This window comes from Pyrgilauda ruficollis, unplaced genomic scaffold (genome assembly GCF_017590135.1).
Source record: "Pyrgilauda ruficollis isolate IOZ18807 unplaced genomic scaffold, ASM1759013v1 scaffold55, whole genome shotgun sequence".
In the NCBI taxonomy this organism is placed as follows: domain Eukaryota; kingdom Metazoa; phylum Chordata; class Aves; order Passeriformes; family Passeridae; genus Pyrgilauda; species Pyrgilauda ruficollis.
The window spans coordinates 7,802,627-7,820,020 of record NW_024527155.1 but is presented as its reverse complement, the minus strand read 5'-3'; the positions used below and the strand labels follow the sequence as shown (position 1 = coordinate 7,820,020).

General features: G+C 47.3%; 1 protein-coding gene across 1 annotated transcript; it reads right to left on the bottom strand.

The window, feature by feature from the left end:
• Positions 1-800: 800 nt before the first annotated feature.
• PIDD1 (p53-induced death domain protein 1) lies at positions 801-16,761 on the bottom strand. The gene is made up of 16 exons (XM_041481318.1): positions 16,670-16,761; positions 14,816-15,186; positions 12,689-13,102; positions 11,835-12,038; positions 10,924-10,978; positions 10,542-10,743; positions 9,757-9,885; positions 9,284-9,463; positions 8,572-8,719; positions 7,430-7,565; positions 7,048-7,198; positions 5,646-5,769; positions 5,186-5,304; positions 4,660-4,767; positions 3,510-3,715; positions 801-2,775 (listed from the first exon to the last, which is right to left on the bottom strand). Exons 2-16 carry the CDS (start codon positions 15,087-15,089, stop codon positions 2,538-2,540), a joined length of 2,688 nt encoding a protein of 895 aa, XP_041337252.1. The 5' UTR covers positions 15,090-15,186; positions 16,670-16,761; the 3' UTR covers positions 801-2,537.
• Positions 16,762-17,394: the final 633 nt, after the last annotated feature.

The following is a 17,394-nucleotide window of genomic DNA, read 5'->3' as shown; positions in this document are numbered from 1 at the left end:
GCCAGATGCCTGCAAGGAGGCCCAGACCAGCAGCTATGGCTCAGCAGGAAAGACTGGAGATAACAGTTCTTTTCTGGGGTACAATACCTACCTTTCCTTAAGTTATCAGCCCAAATCCTGAAGAGCTGTTCTACTGATGGAACTGTCTGGGGTTTGGTATCTGCTGTGGCCTGGCCTGACTGCAGCCCACTACAACAGTAACATGAACACCTGGCACTAACCTTCCTCTCTCTTGGCACCAAGCTGTTTTCCTGAAGAGCTGTAGCTCTGCTGATGCCTGGATGAATCCTCCACAGAGTCCAGCCTACCTATCCTTTATTCCAGCACTGCCTAACTCAGCTCTGGTCTGACTCACAAATGGAAAGCTAAGTGCAGCCAAGCTTCATCCTGTTGTAGCTGTGGATGCTGCCTTGTGCTTCCTGTAGACTTCTCCCACACCTTCACTGGAGGACAGGCTTACCCTACACACTGTCCCTTCTAGATTAGGGACAGTGCTTGTTGCTCTCTAGATCTGCTCCACCTGAGCCTCAGCTCATTCCCTGAATGTTTTGTTTCCTGGTTTAGCCCCACTGCAGCAAAGCCACCCTCCAGGGACACCATTAACTCAGCTGCACTCTGTCCTGTGCTTTGCAACCAGCAGTATCCAAACAGGAGCTCTTCTCCCATTTCTGCACAGCACAGCCAGGCTCACCCGTGTTCTCCTGACAGCAGGTTTAAAGGGACCAGTCTCCATCTCACTCAAGGCATTTATGGAATAGCAGACCATGCTGTGAAACAGTTAAGTGCTGATTTTATTCCCAGTGAGAGCAATATGCTCAAATGATTCTCTCCAAAACTGGAGGAAAGAACAAATACCTTGTTGGTATCCATGAAAATTACAAACAATAACATATGACACAGAATACAAGAGAAAATGTACATTCAACAGAGCACTGCTGACTTGAACCCAGCATGAGACTTGGGGCAGCACAACCTAAGAAACCAGATCTGTGGAAGTACTTAGGCCCAAAGTAACAGCTCAAATCTGCAAGTCCTTGTCCAGTGCTCTGGACTGGACAGTAAGCACTCTGTAGCCTGAGATGCTGGAACAGCCTTAAATTGAGAAAAAGCAGAACGATTTTATGCCTCTTTCAGTAATACTGATGGCAGGTCTGAAGCAGCATCAGGGAAGCCACCAATGATTCTTCAGGAGGGGTAGAAAATGCCAGGTTTTATCCAACCTGCAACAGCATGCTGACTTTGCACGTGCAACCTGGCATTTTTAAACACACTTTTGTTTTTTCAGACTAAGAACAGCCCTTTAAGTAATGTTTAGAGAGTTATGCTGAGTTCAAACCTGTCTTGAAAGACTTGAATTTATTAAATGACAGTAGTCTTTCAAAAAGCTTGCACTGTCATTAGTGGGTCATTAACTGAGGGACATTATGAGATGGGGAAGAGAAGGGCACCTCAGTAATAAATCATTGAGCAGCTAAAAAGCCGCAAATGCTTCCAGCCTTATACATGATATTCAGGCTGAAAAACTGGGAAGTTAGCTCACCATGGTTCATGCCAAACACACAACAGTGCCTTATTTCAAGCTAGTCAGACCAGTTTTTAAAATGCAAATTAAAGTCATGCTTTTCACCAAACTTCAGTAGGGGTCACACCTTCACCACTACACAGTCACATTTCACTGGGAAGATGTGAGGACTACCCCTTGGAAACTGCAAGGAAAATTTTAATTGCACTTAAATTAGAGTCTGTCCCAGAACAGGTCATGGATTTTTACTTTTTTTTTTTTGTATAAAATAAAACTGGAACTTTGTCAAATATCAGCAGCATGTAGGTGTCATCTAAAAAGGTGCTTGCAGGTGCAGCAGGCTATTTGTTTCATGATAGCTTCTGGAGCAAAACAAAAAAAAAAGAGTAATTTTTCTAGAAATCAGTTTCTTCTTTCTTCCCCACAAATACTTAGGTTTTGTTTGGACTTAAGGGAACTGGAAGAGATTTGGAAAAAAATAGAAACCATTTTCATGGGGAATACAGTTCACATTTTCATGCGAGCAGAACACATCATTGACAGAAATGGCTGAACAGTCCCCACCACATCACAGGCCTTCAAAACATGACTGCACCTCCACTCTCCTGTCAAGCACTGGAGCACAAATGGACCCAAAGGCTCACACCCAGTGTTTCCAGCAGTGTTTCCAGTTTCAGGAATAAGTTATAAATAAATACAAGTAACATGAGTATTAACTCATCAAACACTATTTAAGCCACTACTCAGCTGACAGACAAACACTCCAGTCTCTAAATTTCTCCACATTTCTGAAAGCTAAAGCTGAAGGTCACAAAGTGGAAGTAGAAAAAAGGTTCATAAATGCACTCTAAACTTCCTGGGATTGGCAGAAGTGGCATGTGAGTACAGACCCGAGAGAATCAATGCCCAGCTCCTCAGGAAGATGCTGGCCCTTGAGGAGGGAGCAGCCCCCAGGCACCATCACTCTGGGTACACAGAGGGGTCCCACACAAACCCTGTTTTTCTCTGCCAGGTGCTACATCATAGCTATTGCAGAGTCCTCAGTGCTGCTCTCCTGCTCCAGGCCCAGCCGGCGGATGGACTCGCTGTATTTCTGCCGGCCCAGCTCAATGATGGCTTCAACCTCATCAGCAATGTCCTGGCGGCCACTCTCCTTCATGGCTGTGATCAGCTTGCTCACACAGTCAGGATCCTCTGAGTTCTGCTGAGCCCACGAGAAAAGCATGTCCAGGATCTGCTTATTGAGGTCCTCTCTGAAGAAAGGAGGAAAGACAGAAGTTACCACCATGCTCTCCTGAGTAGCAAACCAAAGAGACCTTACTTAAGTCCCAGCCATGGCTAGAGCCTTAAAGAAGCCATCCAGACACACAAAGCACTCAGTGGGCCTGCCTCTTTCCTACTCAGCCTACAGGAGTTGCAGTTCCTGCATGAATGTTTCTCTACAAAATATTGTCCTTATAGAAGTATCCAATTAAGAATTATCCATTCTGCTTTTGAATATGACTTCCTCACAGGAACATTAGGTTGATTATAACAAGTCTAATTCTCTCCTACTGCTTTGGCTTTTCAGTCAGACTGCATGTCCCGTGATGTACCACAAGATCTTTTTGAATAACAATGATATTCAGAATTAAAGCCATAGATCATTTCTCTTTGTAAGAGACGGAGTCTGGCCAGGAATCTGATCATAGAACAAAACAGGAATGCAACTCAGCTGAACTACAAAGCTCATCTGGTTTGTTATTTCCCAATTTTGTTTTTCAAACAAAAAAGCTTTATTTTATAATGGCAAGAGAACATAATCATCTTTCCATTATAAAAGGTATTATTTTCAGAAGAACCATTAGTCAACCCATCTTTAATCCAGTGAAACAATTACAGTGGAAGAACTTTCAACCAGCCAAGCATTGATTTATACTATTACACTGCAGATAGATGGACAGACATATATAATGCATCACTGTTGATTACTGTGCCCTATTCTCACCTGTTATTGTATCCTATGCGCTCAATCTGCTGGTAGGTCAGGCCCAGGTTGAGGCCGATGCTCTGCCAGTCAGCTCCCACACGCCTAGCAATGCTCAGCAGGTTTGCCTGTGTCAGGTACCCAGTCTCAGCATTGCCCAGGTTCAGGGGAGGGAAGGAGAAGCCATACAAGGGACCAGGGTTCTCATCCCACCGGGGTTTCAGTTGCTGTGACACAAAGAAGAGAGAGAATGAACAGTCTTTCTTCTCGTAGAGGAGAGTGTCTGGCCACTCAGTCTACACAGTGAAATCTTCCTTCTACTGGGGAAAAAGGAAGTACTTGGGGCTGAAAGGTCAGGCTGTAAGAAGCAAGGAGGACTTACACTGGCAGTGACCAGCAATGCTCACTGCCTCAGGAACATATCGAATTGTAATGCTCACAGTCATAACTCACATCAGAAATTTCCTTTCCTGCATTTACAGAGCAGTTTAAAATAAGCCACATCCCTGAAGCATATTTGCCTAAGCAGTAAGAGAGCACTTAGTGTAGGTTTGTAGTTGAGGTTGCGTGTGTCAGAAAGGGATGTGAGATCATCACACGTGATCGGAAGGGAAGTATTCAGCCTACCAAGGTATTTATTGTTTTAGGCTTCTCAAATGTCACTTAAATTCCGTAAGCAAAAGTTGCATTTCTCACTGTAACTTACAGCCCAGCCTTCACAGCTCACAACAGAATACCTACACTCAGTGTCTATGTTCAAATCCAGCATAACTACCTCATCCTCTTCCTTTTTTTTTCCTGCTGCATGAGCTGTGTGACTAAGAAATTTATAAACAAAACATTTCCTTAATTACAGCAAGCTTCCTTGCGTACTACATTCTCATTTATTCAAAGGATCCACCCTCTCTGACTCTCTGACCAACCACCCAACAAGCCTATGCTTGAAAGGCAAGATGAGCAGAAGAGGTGGAAACCACTCCCAGCTCTTCATGTTCTTGTTTCAGAAGAGCTCGCTCACAGGGAGTGCAAAATCTCCACCATGACACGGCTGGGCAGCTATTTCTTGTAGTTATTCATTGCATGCCTTCTCATGGAGGAAACAAAATTAGCTGAGCAGGATTGCCATGCTCTTACCCCATCCAGATTAATTTTTCTGTAGGAGACAACTCACAGGCAGTTTGATGGGCAGAGTAGCAAGCCAGAGGGAGTCTGGACCTTTTCTCCTCCTGCTGGCATCTTCAGGGATGCTGTCTGGAACTGCCCCTCGGTAGAAAGAGACCTTTGCAAAGAGAAAGATTGCAGTGAGACTCTGATTCAAGCACAGTGGCCCAGCCTATTGGCACCATGTCTTTTCCATTTGGGAAAGAATGAATTCAGCATTCTCATCGATACTCAGCCCACAAATATGGCCTCTCAATTATGTGTAACTGGGAGAAGCACTGAGGTTCTGCCATAAAGGCTGGACTTTCTGCCAGCACCCCAAAAATTAATGGCAGGAATGTAAGTCAGACAGTTAAGTGATGAGTGATCCTTTGAGATTACACTTCTTGATTATTCAGAGTTTAGTCAGTAAAATGCAAAGCCAGAGAAAGAGGGTAGGAAAAGAGTCATGCCCAGCACTCAGAGATTATTATAATGAGTACTGTAAAAGCAATGATGAAGGAGGAAACAAGAAGTCAGTGTAACTGGTTGTTCACCTGGCCTTTTACAGCTTGGCCTTTTCTGTCCACAGGGGAGGTCACATAGATTTCCTTCATGTTCTTCAAGTGGGAGTAGAAAATAAATGAGAGACGTCCATCCACGCAGTCAGGGCGATCTGTGCAGAGACGCAGGAAGCATTCAATTTGTGGAGAAAAGCGTGCAGCAGCAGATCAGTCATAAAAATAAACCCACCTGGCTATTGCCCTCTGCAGGTTTACAAGAGCATGAGAAGAAAGGAAAGTCTGCAAACAGCACTTCCATAAGGAAAAGTGGATAGAAAAGTTACGTGACCAGAGAATGTTCAATGTCCAGGGGCTGGCTGCTGTGAGTAGTGGGGGAGCTGGAGACAGAGAGGAATGCCATGGAGGAGTACAACCCACAGCAGAAACACATCTAGGGCCAGAGCAGGACAAGAGGGAGGGAGGTAGGAGCAGAACAAGCCCAGTACTGCCATACCCATATCAATGCTGATGCCTCGCTCAAAAGCTGCAAAAAATTGCTCTCCCTCAAACATCTCCACCATGTCAGATGGCTCAGGTCCTCGATAGCGGTCCTGCAGCTTCTTCAGCACTGGGTCAACCTGACAAGGATGACAGTGTTTGGTCAGAAACACATCTGTCCCCCAACCCATGTTTCTATACCCATGATGTTCCTCTCACCTTCTACAGGAAAGACTAATTTACATGAAAAGGATGTAAACAAATGAACAAAGCCCATTAAAAAAGCATTTCGGCAATGTCTCTGTCTTTTTAACAGGTCTTTTTAACTTCAAAGACATGGAGAGATTTACTTGCAACCATATCCCACTCACTATTCAAATACATTTTCTCTGCAAAAAGACACATGCTACAATAGCACACAGCTGAGGACACCAGAAAGCTTTCTAGCCTGTGATCACAGTGGCAGTGCAAGAGTCAGGTTAGATTCTTCTTTCTATTTGTAACAATAAACCTCTCTCACTCCATGACCATTCCCAGCAGGACTACAAACACACCCAAACAACCATCTCACTCTGAGTGTCATTGATGCCTCATCTGGAGACAGTTTTAGCTCAGAACCCAATATAAAAAATCCTTGCAGACGTTTGTGCCCACAGGTCACTTTAACACAGGAGCACAGGTAAAGAGAAGGAGCAACCAGAGCAGAGAATTATGCAGAGCTGGATATGCAGCTCAGTAGTGGCACCCTCATCTCACCAAGGTGCACTGCCTGCCAAGGGACACGTTCTCCACAGCTCACACTAATCTGAAACAACACTGCTGAGGGCTGATACCCCTAGGAAGAGGCAGCAGAAAAGAATGCATGAGCACTTCCCTTCTCCTTCCTGACAAAGTCAGCCAGATTAGCTCACACTCATCCCATAAACTAACCTGATGTTGCATTATAGCAGACTAAGGAGTGCTTGCTTATATGTTCTGTTCCAGGGCTTGAACTGAGAACAGCAAGGAACATAAGGAAAACTACCATTTCTAACTACTCCAGCTGAAAACAAAGCAGTGCTGCTGCCCACACCACTAGTTCATGTCAGACAAGTGACATGTAAACTTTGACTTAAATTTAATCCAACATGTTTTACCTCATGTTTGCTGGATGATAATAGCGTATACATGGCCAGTAACTGTGGTTCAGCTGATTTTAGCAGCCCAGTCCTCAGGGTTTGCAGGGGAGGAAATCAGTGCATGGCATTTACCACTGCATAGAACGAGTTTTTTTCTTCCCCCAGCTCCCTGTGAGTCAGTATCACACCACCAACAGAGTGGTGATACTGCTGGTCACCCTTTGGTGCACTGCTGCCTTTACATCCTACAAAGGGAAGCCTGGGAAGCTCAGAAGCAAGGCAGTGCAACCCAGATCAGACCTTGTGCTTGGGGACACACTGTAGCAGGACTTGCTCAGGATCCCTCTTCCTCTGCAGCGCAATGAAGTTCACCTGGTACAGACGCAGCCGCTCATAGACCTTCTTGGCAATGCCTCCAATGTAGGTCTTGGTGGTGTACCACAGCCAGTACCTGGAGACAAGGAATTAAAAACAAATGAGGGACCCCACCCAGAGAAAGGTGCCAGTGTCACACCCACATGATTGGAAAGAATGACAGGTAGAGACAAAGTACTACACTGGGCCAGACTTGTAAATAGAAAAGGGAACAGAGAGAGTTAATGTCATGGCCTCTGGTCAGAGGGTTGGAAAAGCAAGGCAGAGGAACATCCCATCTTTTCCTCAGGACTAATCTTGCACTTACCAGGAGAAGTGAGTGACTTCAAACACTGCATAAAGATGGGTGAATTCCAGCGCCACCTCACTGGTGATGTCATTCCAGGTTTGGCCCTCCAGGTCACCATGGAGAATATGCAGCCTTGACCGATCCAAATTCAGCCCTAAAGACACCAATGGTCACGAGATGCTGCATGCAGCAGAAACCTTTATTCATGACTTTACAAACCCAGCCACAGGTTTGGGTGATTTACATTTTAAAGCCACCAAATAAGGGTTCACAGCCTTCTCTTCAGCATCCAGGACTGAACTTTGGTCAAAGAAGAGCAGCAATAACAATACCACACTATCCCATTGCTTTTGGGATATTCTGGCAAAATATGCAGAGTTAAAATGATAGTGTGCTCATTCCCACCAATAGATTAATTAGACAATTCTCATCACTAAAATCTAGGGTTATTAATTAAGTTCTATCTCTTTCTTATGTACATCTCACAGACTTTTCAGTCCTGATGCACTTCAGGCATACAAATACCAGGTAGTGTTATAATGAAGGTCTTGTATTTCTTTACAAGAAAACCAGGAGAGGTCAAAGAAAATAGGAGTAAGGACACGCAGGGTACTCAGCAAACAGAGGAATCCTTGGCATGACTGAGGCTGTTTTTAGCAGTTTTCAGAGTGGGATGTGGCTCAGCATACAATCATATATTTCTAAATGCAGTGGCTCAGCACCTGATTCATATGCAAGGAAAAGAGAAGGTAGACCCCTGGAGGCAGCACGTTCATTTCTTCCTTCAAGCTATTCCCAATCATGAATCAAACAAAGCCCTTTTACAATGCATCTCCTCAGTGGGCAGGAGTGCCTCTCCAATCCACCATAGTAAAACCAGCCGTTAAAATACACAGGTGGTTTGGCAGAGAAATCCTTTTGCCAAGACCATTCTCCCAGCTTGTCTGGTCTGTGAACCCCAGCCCTGATCTGATGGACCTGAACTACCTTCAGCTCCCACCGCTCTGCACCCCCACACAGTCAGCAGACATACCTTGCTGTTCCTGCAGGAAAAGCAGCAAGCTTTATTAACAACAGGAGAGGCAGATAAAATTCTCTCTTGCCACTTGTGGTTTTCCAAATATGGCATTTCCCTTTGTCAATTTTGGGAATAAGCTGACCTGTGACCCCAGGTGGAAGAGGCAGCTGAATTCTCACTGGCTTGAGAAAATCCACCGTGGAGTCCTGGGAGAGGTAGAGCAGGGGACTGGCTCTGCACTCTGCATGGGCTGTGATTTCCTGTATCTCTTCTGCAGAGACTGGCAGCACCTGGATGTGGCAGACAGCACAGTGAGCAGAGCAGTCAGGCACCAAATTCCCACACTGCTCACTCAGCTCCTCCAGCACCCAGCAGGCAAATGCTGCTCTTGCTGCAGGGCCCGTTGAGAAATAAAGCACGGTGAACTTCAGCTGAAGTCTGGCAACCTGTCAGGCTGGGATGGACTTAAAGTATTACAAGAGCATCTAGCAGCTCTACAGAGCAATTAATTTTAGTGGGGTGATTTTAGAATTAGATCCACATTAGATTCTCCCACCACCCCCAATTCTCACTGAGCTGTTTTGTTAGGGTCAGTTTTGCAAGGGAAAAAGAGGCAAAATCTTTTTGTGCTCCCTTCATAGCAGCTACCCACTGGTCTGCTGGAGATCCCTTTCCCACACAGGGCAGCACAGAGCACGGCCCATGTTGCAGGGAAGTGAAGAGAAAAGGTGATATGAGATGGGTCAGCCCATGAAGCAACCTCATCTAGACAAGAATTACCAGACATCTCTGCTCGGCTCTGTACTGAACATGAGAAAACAGCTGCACCAGAGCTCACCAAAAAGCATGCATACCTGCAGCTTGACGCTACGAGGCTCTTTGGTGACTCCAGGAGGAAAGATCACTTTGATGTTTGGATCCACAGTGGAAAAGAGCAATGTCCCCTCTACTGGCACTTTGCATTCATTTTGGACAAGTCGAGACACAACAAGGAACCAAGAGAAGTGAAGGACACAACAGTGGGCCACACACTTCTGTGACAGAGGACAAAGAAGAAAACATATAGGCATATAACTTTGGAAAATGAGTACCAGCCAAGCAGAAGAAAGTACTAAATCAGGGAAGAAACATGGCAGGATGCAACTCATCAACTTCAGGAGACACACCTCCATGAGGGAGGAAACCTGGAGCTGAAATCCAGTACATTTCATAGCTGCTGGTCAAAACACAGCTCATGAGTTGTTTCAAATAGGTTCACTCTTGGCTGGACAGAACCAAAGAGGGGAACAGGAGCAAAGTGTGTCACTGGTAATTTCAATCTGCTCACCTTTGATTTTCTCTTCTGCTTCACTCTTGTTTTCAGATCATTCCAGCTCTGCCCACTGAAGGTCCGAACAACCACCTCATGCTGGTGAGGGGTTTGAGGTGAGATATATGGCATCCAGATCTGCACCTCCTGGCAAAAATGCATTCCTGTGAGACACCAACTGAAAGAATAAAACCAAGGCCAGCTCTGCTCTGTGGCTTCCTATGCAGACGAGGAAGGGCAGAGCATGGCCTGTTTGCAGGGAATCAAAGAACCTGCTCTGCCCTGCAGTCTCTGGGGAGGTGACAGAAAATGTCAGGTCTGCTATGGACTGTGATGGTAAGAAAGGTTCAGCAGCTTCTGAGCAGAAAGGGCAAAGCAACTTCTGCAGTGAGCTGCTGTCAGCCATGATGGGGCTGGTAGGTGGTGTGACTACTCCCCAGCTTGAATGCAAACCACAAAATCAGACTTTTAGAGAAGGATGCATTCTCCTTTCAGGCTAAGGCCAGATGCTGGACTTATCCTCTGGTAGAACAGGGGGGTTGTGAGTGAGAAAGGTTATAGCTCAGATCAATCAGGAGCAGTGGGGAAGGCAAAGGTGCCAGATCAGCACAGTATCAGAGAGGCTGGCTATGTCCTTTCTGATTCTCTGCAGCAGGGCTTCTTTGAGAGGCAGTCCTGCAGCTACTTAAAAGCACCAGGGATGGGAGTAACTGTCTCACAGGTCCCAAAAGGCACTCTGAGAAGACTCTACTGACCTACTGCAAAGGCAGATTCTTAAGGAGGTGACCTGGGTGTATCCTCACCTGCTGGAATTGGACCCCATGAGGCTGCAGCTCCAGGACTCTACTCAGCAGGACATCGTGGTGTCTCAGCTTTACCCACTGCGGATCCGGTGTGAGGGACTGGAAGTGGATCTGCAGAGGAGCAGAGGCAGCCCCCGGCGGAAAGTAGAAATGGATGCCACAGGCCAGGACCACTCTGCAGCCTTCAGAGGTGACAGTAAAGCTTCCAGAAGACATGCATGAATTTATGACATTGTGCAGTGACTTCAGCCCTCCAAAAACCGACAGAAGAATCTCATACTTGTGTTTCACTGGCCTACCAATGCTATAGGCTCCTACACATTTCTGTAATACCCACCATGCACCTTGTCTGTAATGTAAGTTCTCAATAACAGAGGCTTACCTGCCCTCTCCTGATGGAAGGAAGATTCTTTTCAGCCTTCTGGTACTGGATTTATCTGTGGCAATAAGAAGATTTGGGTAGGAGAAGCAGACAGAGGTTACTTAAACCAAGGTAAACAAAGAAAGGCTGAGCAGTTTTGGCTTAATCCTAATCTGACAGAAGTCATTAATGGAATCCTGGTCACACTGCAGTGGGCTCCAGAACACACTGCAGCAAGAGGATGGCATGTGGCCTCGAGGTCCCAGGACATACTGAAAATGCTAGCTCTCCCCCAGGGAAACTCAGAAGCAGAGGGAATTCAAAAATATTTCAGTTTACCTCTGCAGCTCTCAGGGCCACGTTTTATTGCCTGGGGCCACCCTGGGAATCAGTGCTTGCTCTTGTGAACATGAGCACCTCTGGGAAACCCTGCTCAGATTCCTGCTCATTTCATCACCTTCTTCTTGGACTAAGAGCTGCTCCTCTGCAGCCTGTGAACCTCAGGAAAGAAGGAGGTAACTGCACAGCAGAATGACCCCTTGCTGCTCTCTGAGGTTCTAGCATGAGCCACCACAGCCTTAGGGCCATGCAGCAAGTCCAGGAACTGGTGCTCACCTCTGCTAAAAAGGCTGGACCCCTTTAGGGACCTCTCCTGATCTGTTTCCTGTGAGTCCCATTTTCACTTTCACTGTGAAACCCTACCAAGAAAGCCCAATTCCAGGGACCACTGAGCCCTTCAGACCAGGATAGGCCTCATAAGAACATAACTAGAACTGTCTGTATCCTTACAACTTAATAATTATTCCAGAGAAATAAATGCTGATCTGATTCCCCCCTGCTTGTCTTCTCTAATCCAAACTCATCTACACCATGCTGGGCTGAGTGAGGGAGCAGCTGGGCAGAACACACAGCAGCAGAAGCCTTGCAATTACCAGCCTGCAGGGATGGCTCTGTTTCTCCCAAGGGATTGCCCCGGACGTGCACGAACGGCAAGGTCTGGAGCTCAGCAGGGATGGCACGGAGGCAGTTGTTCTGCAGATCAAGTCTGGACAAGTTGGGCAGGCTGGCAAGAGAGGCAGGGACTGTCACCAGGAGATTGCTGTGGAGATGCAGGCGACGCAGAGACTTCAAATTGGCTGCAGGTTGGAACAAGAAGTGACCCCCCATCCATGCTGTTAATTGCATTGCGTATCAGCTCAAACCCTCGCTCTCTCCTCAGCCCATGTAAACACACACATAATGAGAGAAAAGCACAAAAGCTTAACATCCCTTTAGCTCACAAAATAAATGAGTGCAAGGAATTAGCTGAGAGGCAACACAGCCTCCTCTGTCCTCTCCTTTTCAGCTATAAGTAACAGCATCCAAAGCAGCCTCAGTCACTAAGTAACACAGGACCCAGGAAGCTGGACAGCAGAAGCCAGAGCCCCCCAGTTCTGTGGACTGGTCCACACTGGACAGTCTGATTTCAGGCCCAGACTCTCATCCCATCAAACCTCAGCGCTTCTGCTACCCAAAACCAGCCAGGCCAGATCCTCAGTCACTGTAAATTGTATTGAAATCTCAGCAGTGTCGCTGATTCACAGAAACAGAAAGTGTGGTTCAGAGAGTTGTTAATGCTCCAAGGCACTGACTGAACCAAGCATGATCCTTCTGGATAACCCTTCCTTTTGGCTCCATTATAAAATAGTTTATGCTAACAACTCTGGGGATAGAGACCAAAGGTCTCAGAGGTTGTACCAAAAGCTTGGCAAGCCCATGTCCTTCTCTTCCCCAATAAAATACATACCTAGGGAGTCTGGGATGCTCAATAAGCGATTCCCAGAGAGATCCAGCTCTGTGCAGTTGTGCAGATTCCCAACTTCTTCAGGGAGAAATTCCAAAGCATTTTCTGAGATATCCAGATCCTGCAGCATTGACAACTCCCCAATGCTCTTAGGTAAGTCTTTCAGCTGATTTTTCATTGCAGAGAAGAAAGTCAGTTTGCTCAGACAGCCAAAGTCCTCAGGAAGTGTCACCAGGCTGTTGTGGCTCACCAGGAGCACACGGAGGCTGGGGAGGTGGAGAATGCAGCTTGGCAAGGTGGAGAGTCTATTGAAGCTGAGATCCAGGTGGGTGAGACACCTGAGGGTCCCAAAGTCTGGTGGCAAGCTTGTCAGGGAGCCATGCTGATAGGAACCAAACTCATCCCTAGCATGGCCACCTGGGTGGAGGGAAATGGAAGAGGTCAGTACGCTACCAGGAGAGCTCACCAGCCTCATGTGAGACTCAGCACAGAGATCCACAAGACTGGGAGTTACTGATAGCAATGAGCAGCACTAATCACAAAGTACTCAGAGAAGTGAGTTTTCTGCTCCATGCCTCAGTTTCCTGATCAGTGAAAGTGAAGAGCTGTTATGAAATTAGGAGAACCCACAGTGAAGCAGTACAGCTCTGCTAAACACATCTGGAGTCAAAGCTCAGAACGAGCCAGGCCACCCCACACATTTACCACACTTCAGCAGGGTGGCCCATATACCTCCAAGATCCCACCCTCCTTCCTCACTGCTTCCTCACTACCAGTGGCCAACACACAACACTTTATGGATCAAGGAAATAGTCCGTGTCCTTAAGGATTTATCCATGCTGCTGAGAAGCAAACCGCCCTGCGGACTGAAACCTGCCCTTGCAAAATTGGAGGGCACACCTGAGAAAATAGCAGTGAAAAAGTGGGAAGGAAAAGTAGGCAATTCAGTATTTTGTAGGGCAGACAGCACAGAGTGGGAAGAATGAAAGTTCCCTATCCCAGCTTCTGACTCTCTAATTAGAGAAGGGCTGCACCCCTGGAAAGTAACTTGAGCAAACAAAAGAAAACTTCCAAACTTTTCCACTCGTTCATTGTTTCATACTCCTTCTCTACTGTCTTCTATTTATAGCCATATACAGCAGAGGGCACCAAACATTTTTTTATGCTGCATAATGGTACAAAATAAGAACAACCAAACAGGCACATTGCACTTTGTACATAAGATTTTACTGAACTACTTTATTGCACTTCAGGATGCTCAGGGTGTGTGTGCAACTCACAAAACAAGACTGATAAAAGGTACTGCTGTTATTGCCACTTTACTAAAGGGGGGAAAGACAAATCAAATTATTCACATGAGAAATTTGTGACAGATAGAGAAACAAACCTCACACTTTTCAGTTTGCAGCTGGAACCTTGAATTCTGCCCCCAAACACCCCTTTTGTTCTCATTTACTTTTAAAATTCTACCTCCCAAAGAGCAAATTATTCAGTCTGAAACAGAAACTATACAAATTGTATTGATATCTTACCACAATAAATAGATGAGACAGTCAAAGAATGATCTAATATTTATAGCTCTAACAGTTATTACACTTTGCCAAATTACAAGCACGCCCTGTGTCCTACTTTAGATAAAATGTTGAACAGCCTCTTCTGGTGTGTCTTGAACCTTGCTAAACCTACAGTCACTGACAGTAAGCAAGGATTAAGCATGGATTGATTCAGGCAGAAACACAACAAAGACAGCTTATTATAGTCTCAAAAATGAAATAGGGGCTGAACATTCACCAAAAAATTAAACACCTTTCAATCCCCCTCTTCTTGCATAACTGAAAAAAAGCTCTTCTTCTAGAGAATGGCTACAGAACATGCTTCAGCATCAACCCAATGAGACTCCAAAAACCCAGTCCCCAGGCAGCTGTAAAAACAAAGGGAGGAAATAAGAGTCCAGAAGCTGTATCTTTTTGAAATCTGCATTCAGCTCTGAGCAAGGCTGAGCCAAAGCTGAGCTAAGGGGCACTGGAACAAAACACTTCCAAGGGCAGTTTGTCCTGCAGATGTGGAGAGAAGGATTAACAAAAAATCTGAGCCTAGAAAAGCTGGATGGTGATGGGCCCCGGAATTTACCTTTAAGCACCAGGGATTTCAGGTGCTTCAGATGAGGAAGGTTGCCCAGGGTGGTGTCAAGGAGGCAATCGTTGCTGCTGAGCCGGAGGAACTCAACCTGGACCAGCTCTCCCTGTTGCTCCTTGAACAGCTGGAGGAAACGGCGGCAGCCGTCAGGATAAACATCCAGGTTCAGTCTGTTGTCAGCAAGGCAGGAGCCAGCGAGGACAGGAGCCCCCAAAGTCCCCTCCCCGCACTCATCCCTGAGCCCCAGCAGCTCTGCCATCTTCTGCATCTCATCCACAGGGTCCAGACATGCTCGGACTTGCCAGGCAGGCAGGCACTGGCAGCACCACAAGGCAGCTGGGACAAGGAGAGAAGGAAAGATGGCTCTGAAAAAGAACATAGGTGCACAATGAAGGCTCCTGCCCCAGTCCAGAGTGGCTAGAAACAGCTCATAATCACAAACAATATGGTAGGAAAGATTATATGCATGTTACCGAAAGCTTTGGAGGCAAGGAGCAGAGAAATGCAGCATGACAGATGTCACAGAGCCTTCTCTTAGAGAAAACCTCTGAATTTTTCCAGCCAGCATCTCAGCAGGGAATGGAGCAATTATGCATCATCAGAATAAAGACCAATATTAACTTTAAAGACATAAATGTAAATGCCTATGCCTAATGCAGATTTCAAGGTGCCTTAGTAGGAAGCATTACAAGTAGAGAAGAAAACTGGGGCAGGGAGTGCTGAGCCACAAGCAGAACCCAGAGGTGCCTAACAGACTGTGACAGGTCCTCATCAAACCCGGTTGTGAAACCCAGTGTCAATGGAATAAAAGCAAGTGGACAAAGGGCAGCAGAGAAAACGTGTCAGGGCCAGCAACAGGGTTAGAAAAGGCATGTTGGTGGTGCAGGAGCAACACCTCCTGAGCCTGGCAATTAAACTAGCTCATGGTGTGAGTATCAGGAGCTCTTTGTAAACCCTGCCATGGACTGAATTGGTAAATAGAAGTTTCCTTTGAGTGATGCAGAATTAGAACAAACTTGGCTCCAATGTCTGAAACCAGCAAGCCAGAAACCAGATAATGCCCCAGCAATACCCTGAGGAGCAGTGCTTTTACTGTTAGCCTGTGGGACATGACAGCACTGATGTTCCCAAGGCACAGTTTGGGGGAGGCGTCATCCCCTGAAAGGGCAGAAATGTCTCACCCTGAAAGGACAGAAATGTAAAGGCAAGAAGAAGAGGAAGCAGAGCCCAGAGGCAGCTTGCAAACTGTGCTGGGTCCTCGTTGAACCCGGTTTGTGAAACTGAGTGCCAATGGGATAAAAGTGAAACTACTGCTTTAGTATAAAGGTGAGCATTTCTTACAAAGACGTTGTGCACAACATGTACACAGCCCCATTACAAACATGTGTAAGAAAAAATCCCATCAGCTATAGCTTTGTAAAACTGTCAGTGGTGAAGGAGCCAGAGGGCAGCTCCAGAAGCCACAGAGGCAGCCTCGGAGCCAACAGACACGGACAGATGTGGTGCCACAGACATTCTGAAACACACCCCTGCACACGGACACGCTGCCCGGCACATGGACACACACCCCTGCACACAGACACACACAGTCCTTCACATGGACACACAGCCCCGCACATGGACACACACTCCTGCACACGGACACACAGCCCTGTACATGGACACACACAGCCCTGTACATGGACACACACAGCCCTGCACACGGACACACAGCCCCGCACACGGACACACACAGCCGGGCCGGGCTGCCCGCAGCACGCTGTGCCCTGGCCCCGTCCCCCCACGGCCGCTGTGCAGGGCCCGCAGCCGCGCCCCGTGCCCGGCCGAGCACGGCCCCGCTTGTCTCACCCCTCCGCACCGGCCCCGGGCACTCGGCAGCCGGGGCTGGGCTGGGCAGGGCTCTGCCCGCCACTTCCTGAAAAGTTCTCGGGAGCTGAGCCGCGATCCGGGGCGGGACGGGACGGGGAGGTGCCAGGGGCAGCGGGACATGGGCTGGACGCTATGGGGGACGGTGTCCAGGCGTCCTGCTGGCGCATCAAGGGCACGAAAGGAGATTTTCCCGACACGGCCACGGCGCTGGCACCGCAGCCGGTCCCGGTTCGGCTCCCCTGGGCTCCAAGGGAGCGGGAGGCACGTGCAGCTCCGGGTGTTGTGCTTATTCCATACAAATCCAGGGAGAGAAATGCGCCTAAGAGGACGCAGGGCTGGGGCTGCCCTGAAAGGAGGTTTGCAGCCAGGTGGGGCTCAGCCTCTTCTCCCAAGCAACAAGTGACAGGACAAGAGGACATGCTCTCCCAGCTGATGTCCAGGTTCAGGCTGGACGTCAAAAGAACTGCTTCACAGAAAGGGTGGTCAGGCATTGGAATGAGATGCCCAGGGAAGTGGTGGAGTCACCATCTCTGGAAGTGTTTAAGGAAAGACTGGACATGGCACTCAGTGCCATGGTCTGGTCGACAGGGTGGTGTTGGTCATAGGTTGGACTTGATGATCCTAGAAGCATGTCCCAACTTCTTGATTCTGGGACTCTGGATGCAAAGTGCACTGGCCCTGAGGGAAATTTCTCTTCCTACAGG

Coding starts and splice junctions, on each gene's coding strand:
- PIDD1 (XM_041481318.1), bottom strand. CDS start 15,089: ATGCAGAAGATGGCAGAGCTGCTGGGGCTCAGGGATGAGTGCGGGGAG. Junction 10,744..10,923: donor CTTCCATCAGGAGAGGGCAG/GTAAGCCTCTGT, acceptor GTCTTCTGGAAG/CTTTACTGTCACCTCTGAAG. Junction 7,566..8,571: donor TCTTCCACCTGGGGTCACAG/GTCAGCTTATTC, acceptor TGGTGTCTTTAG/GGCTGAATTTGGATCGGTCA.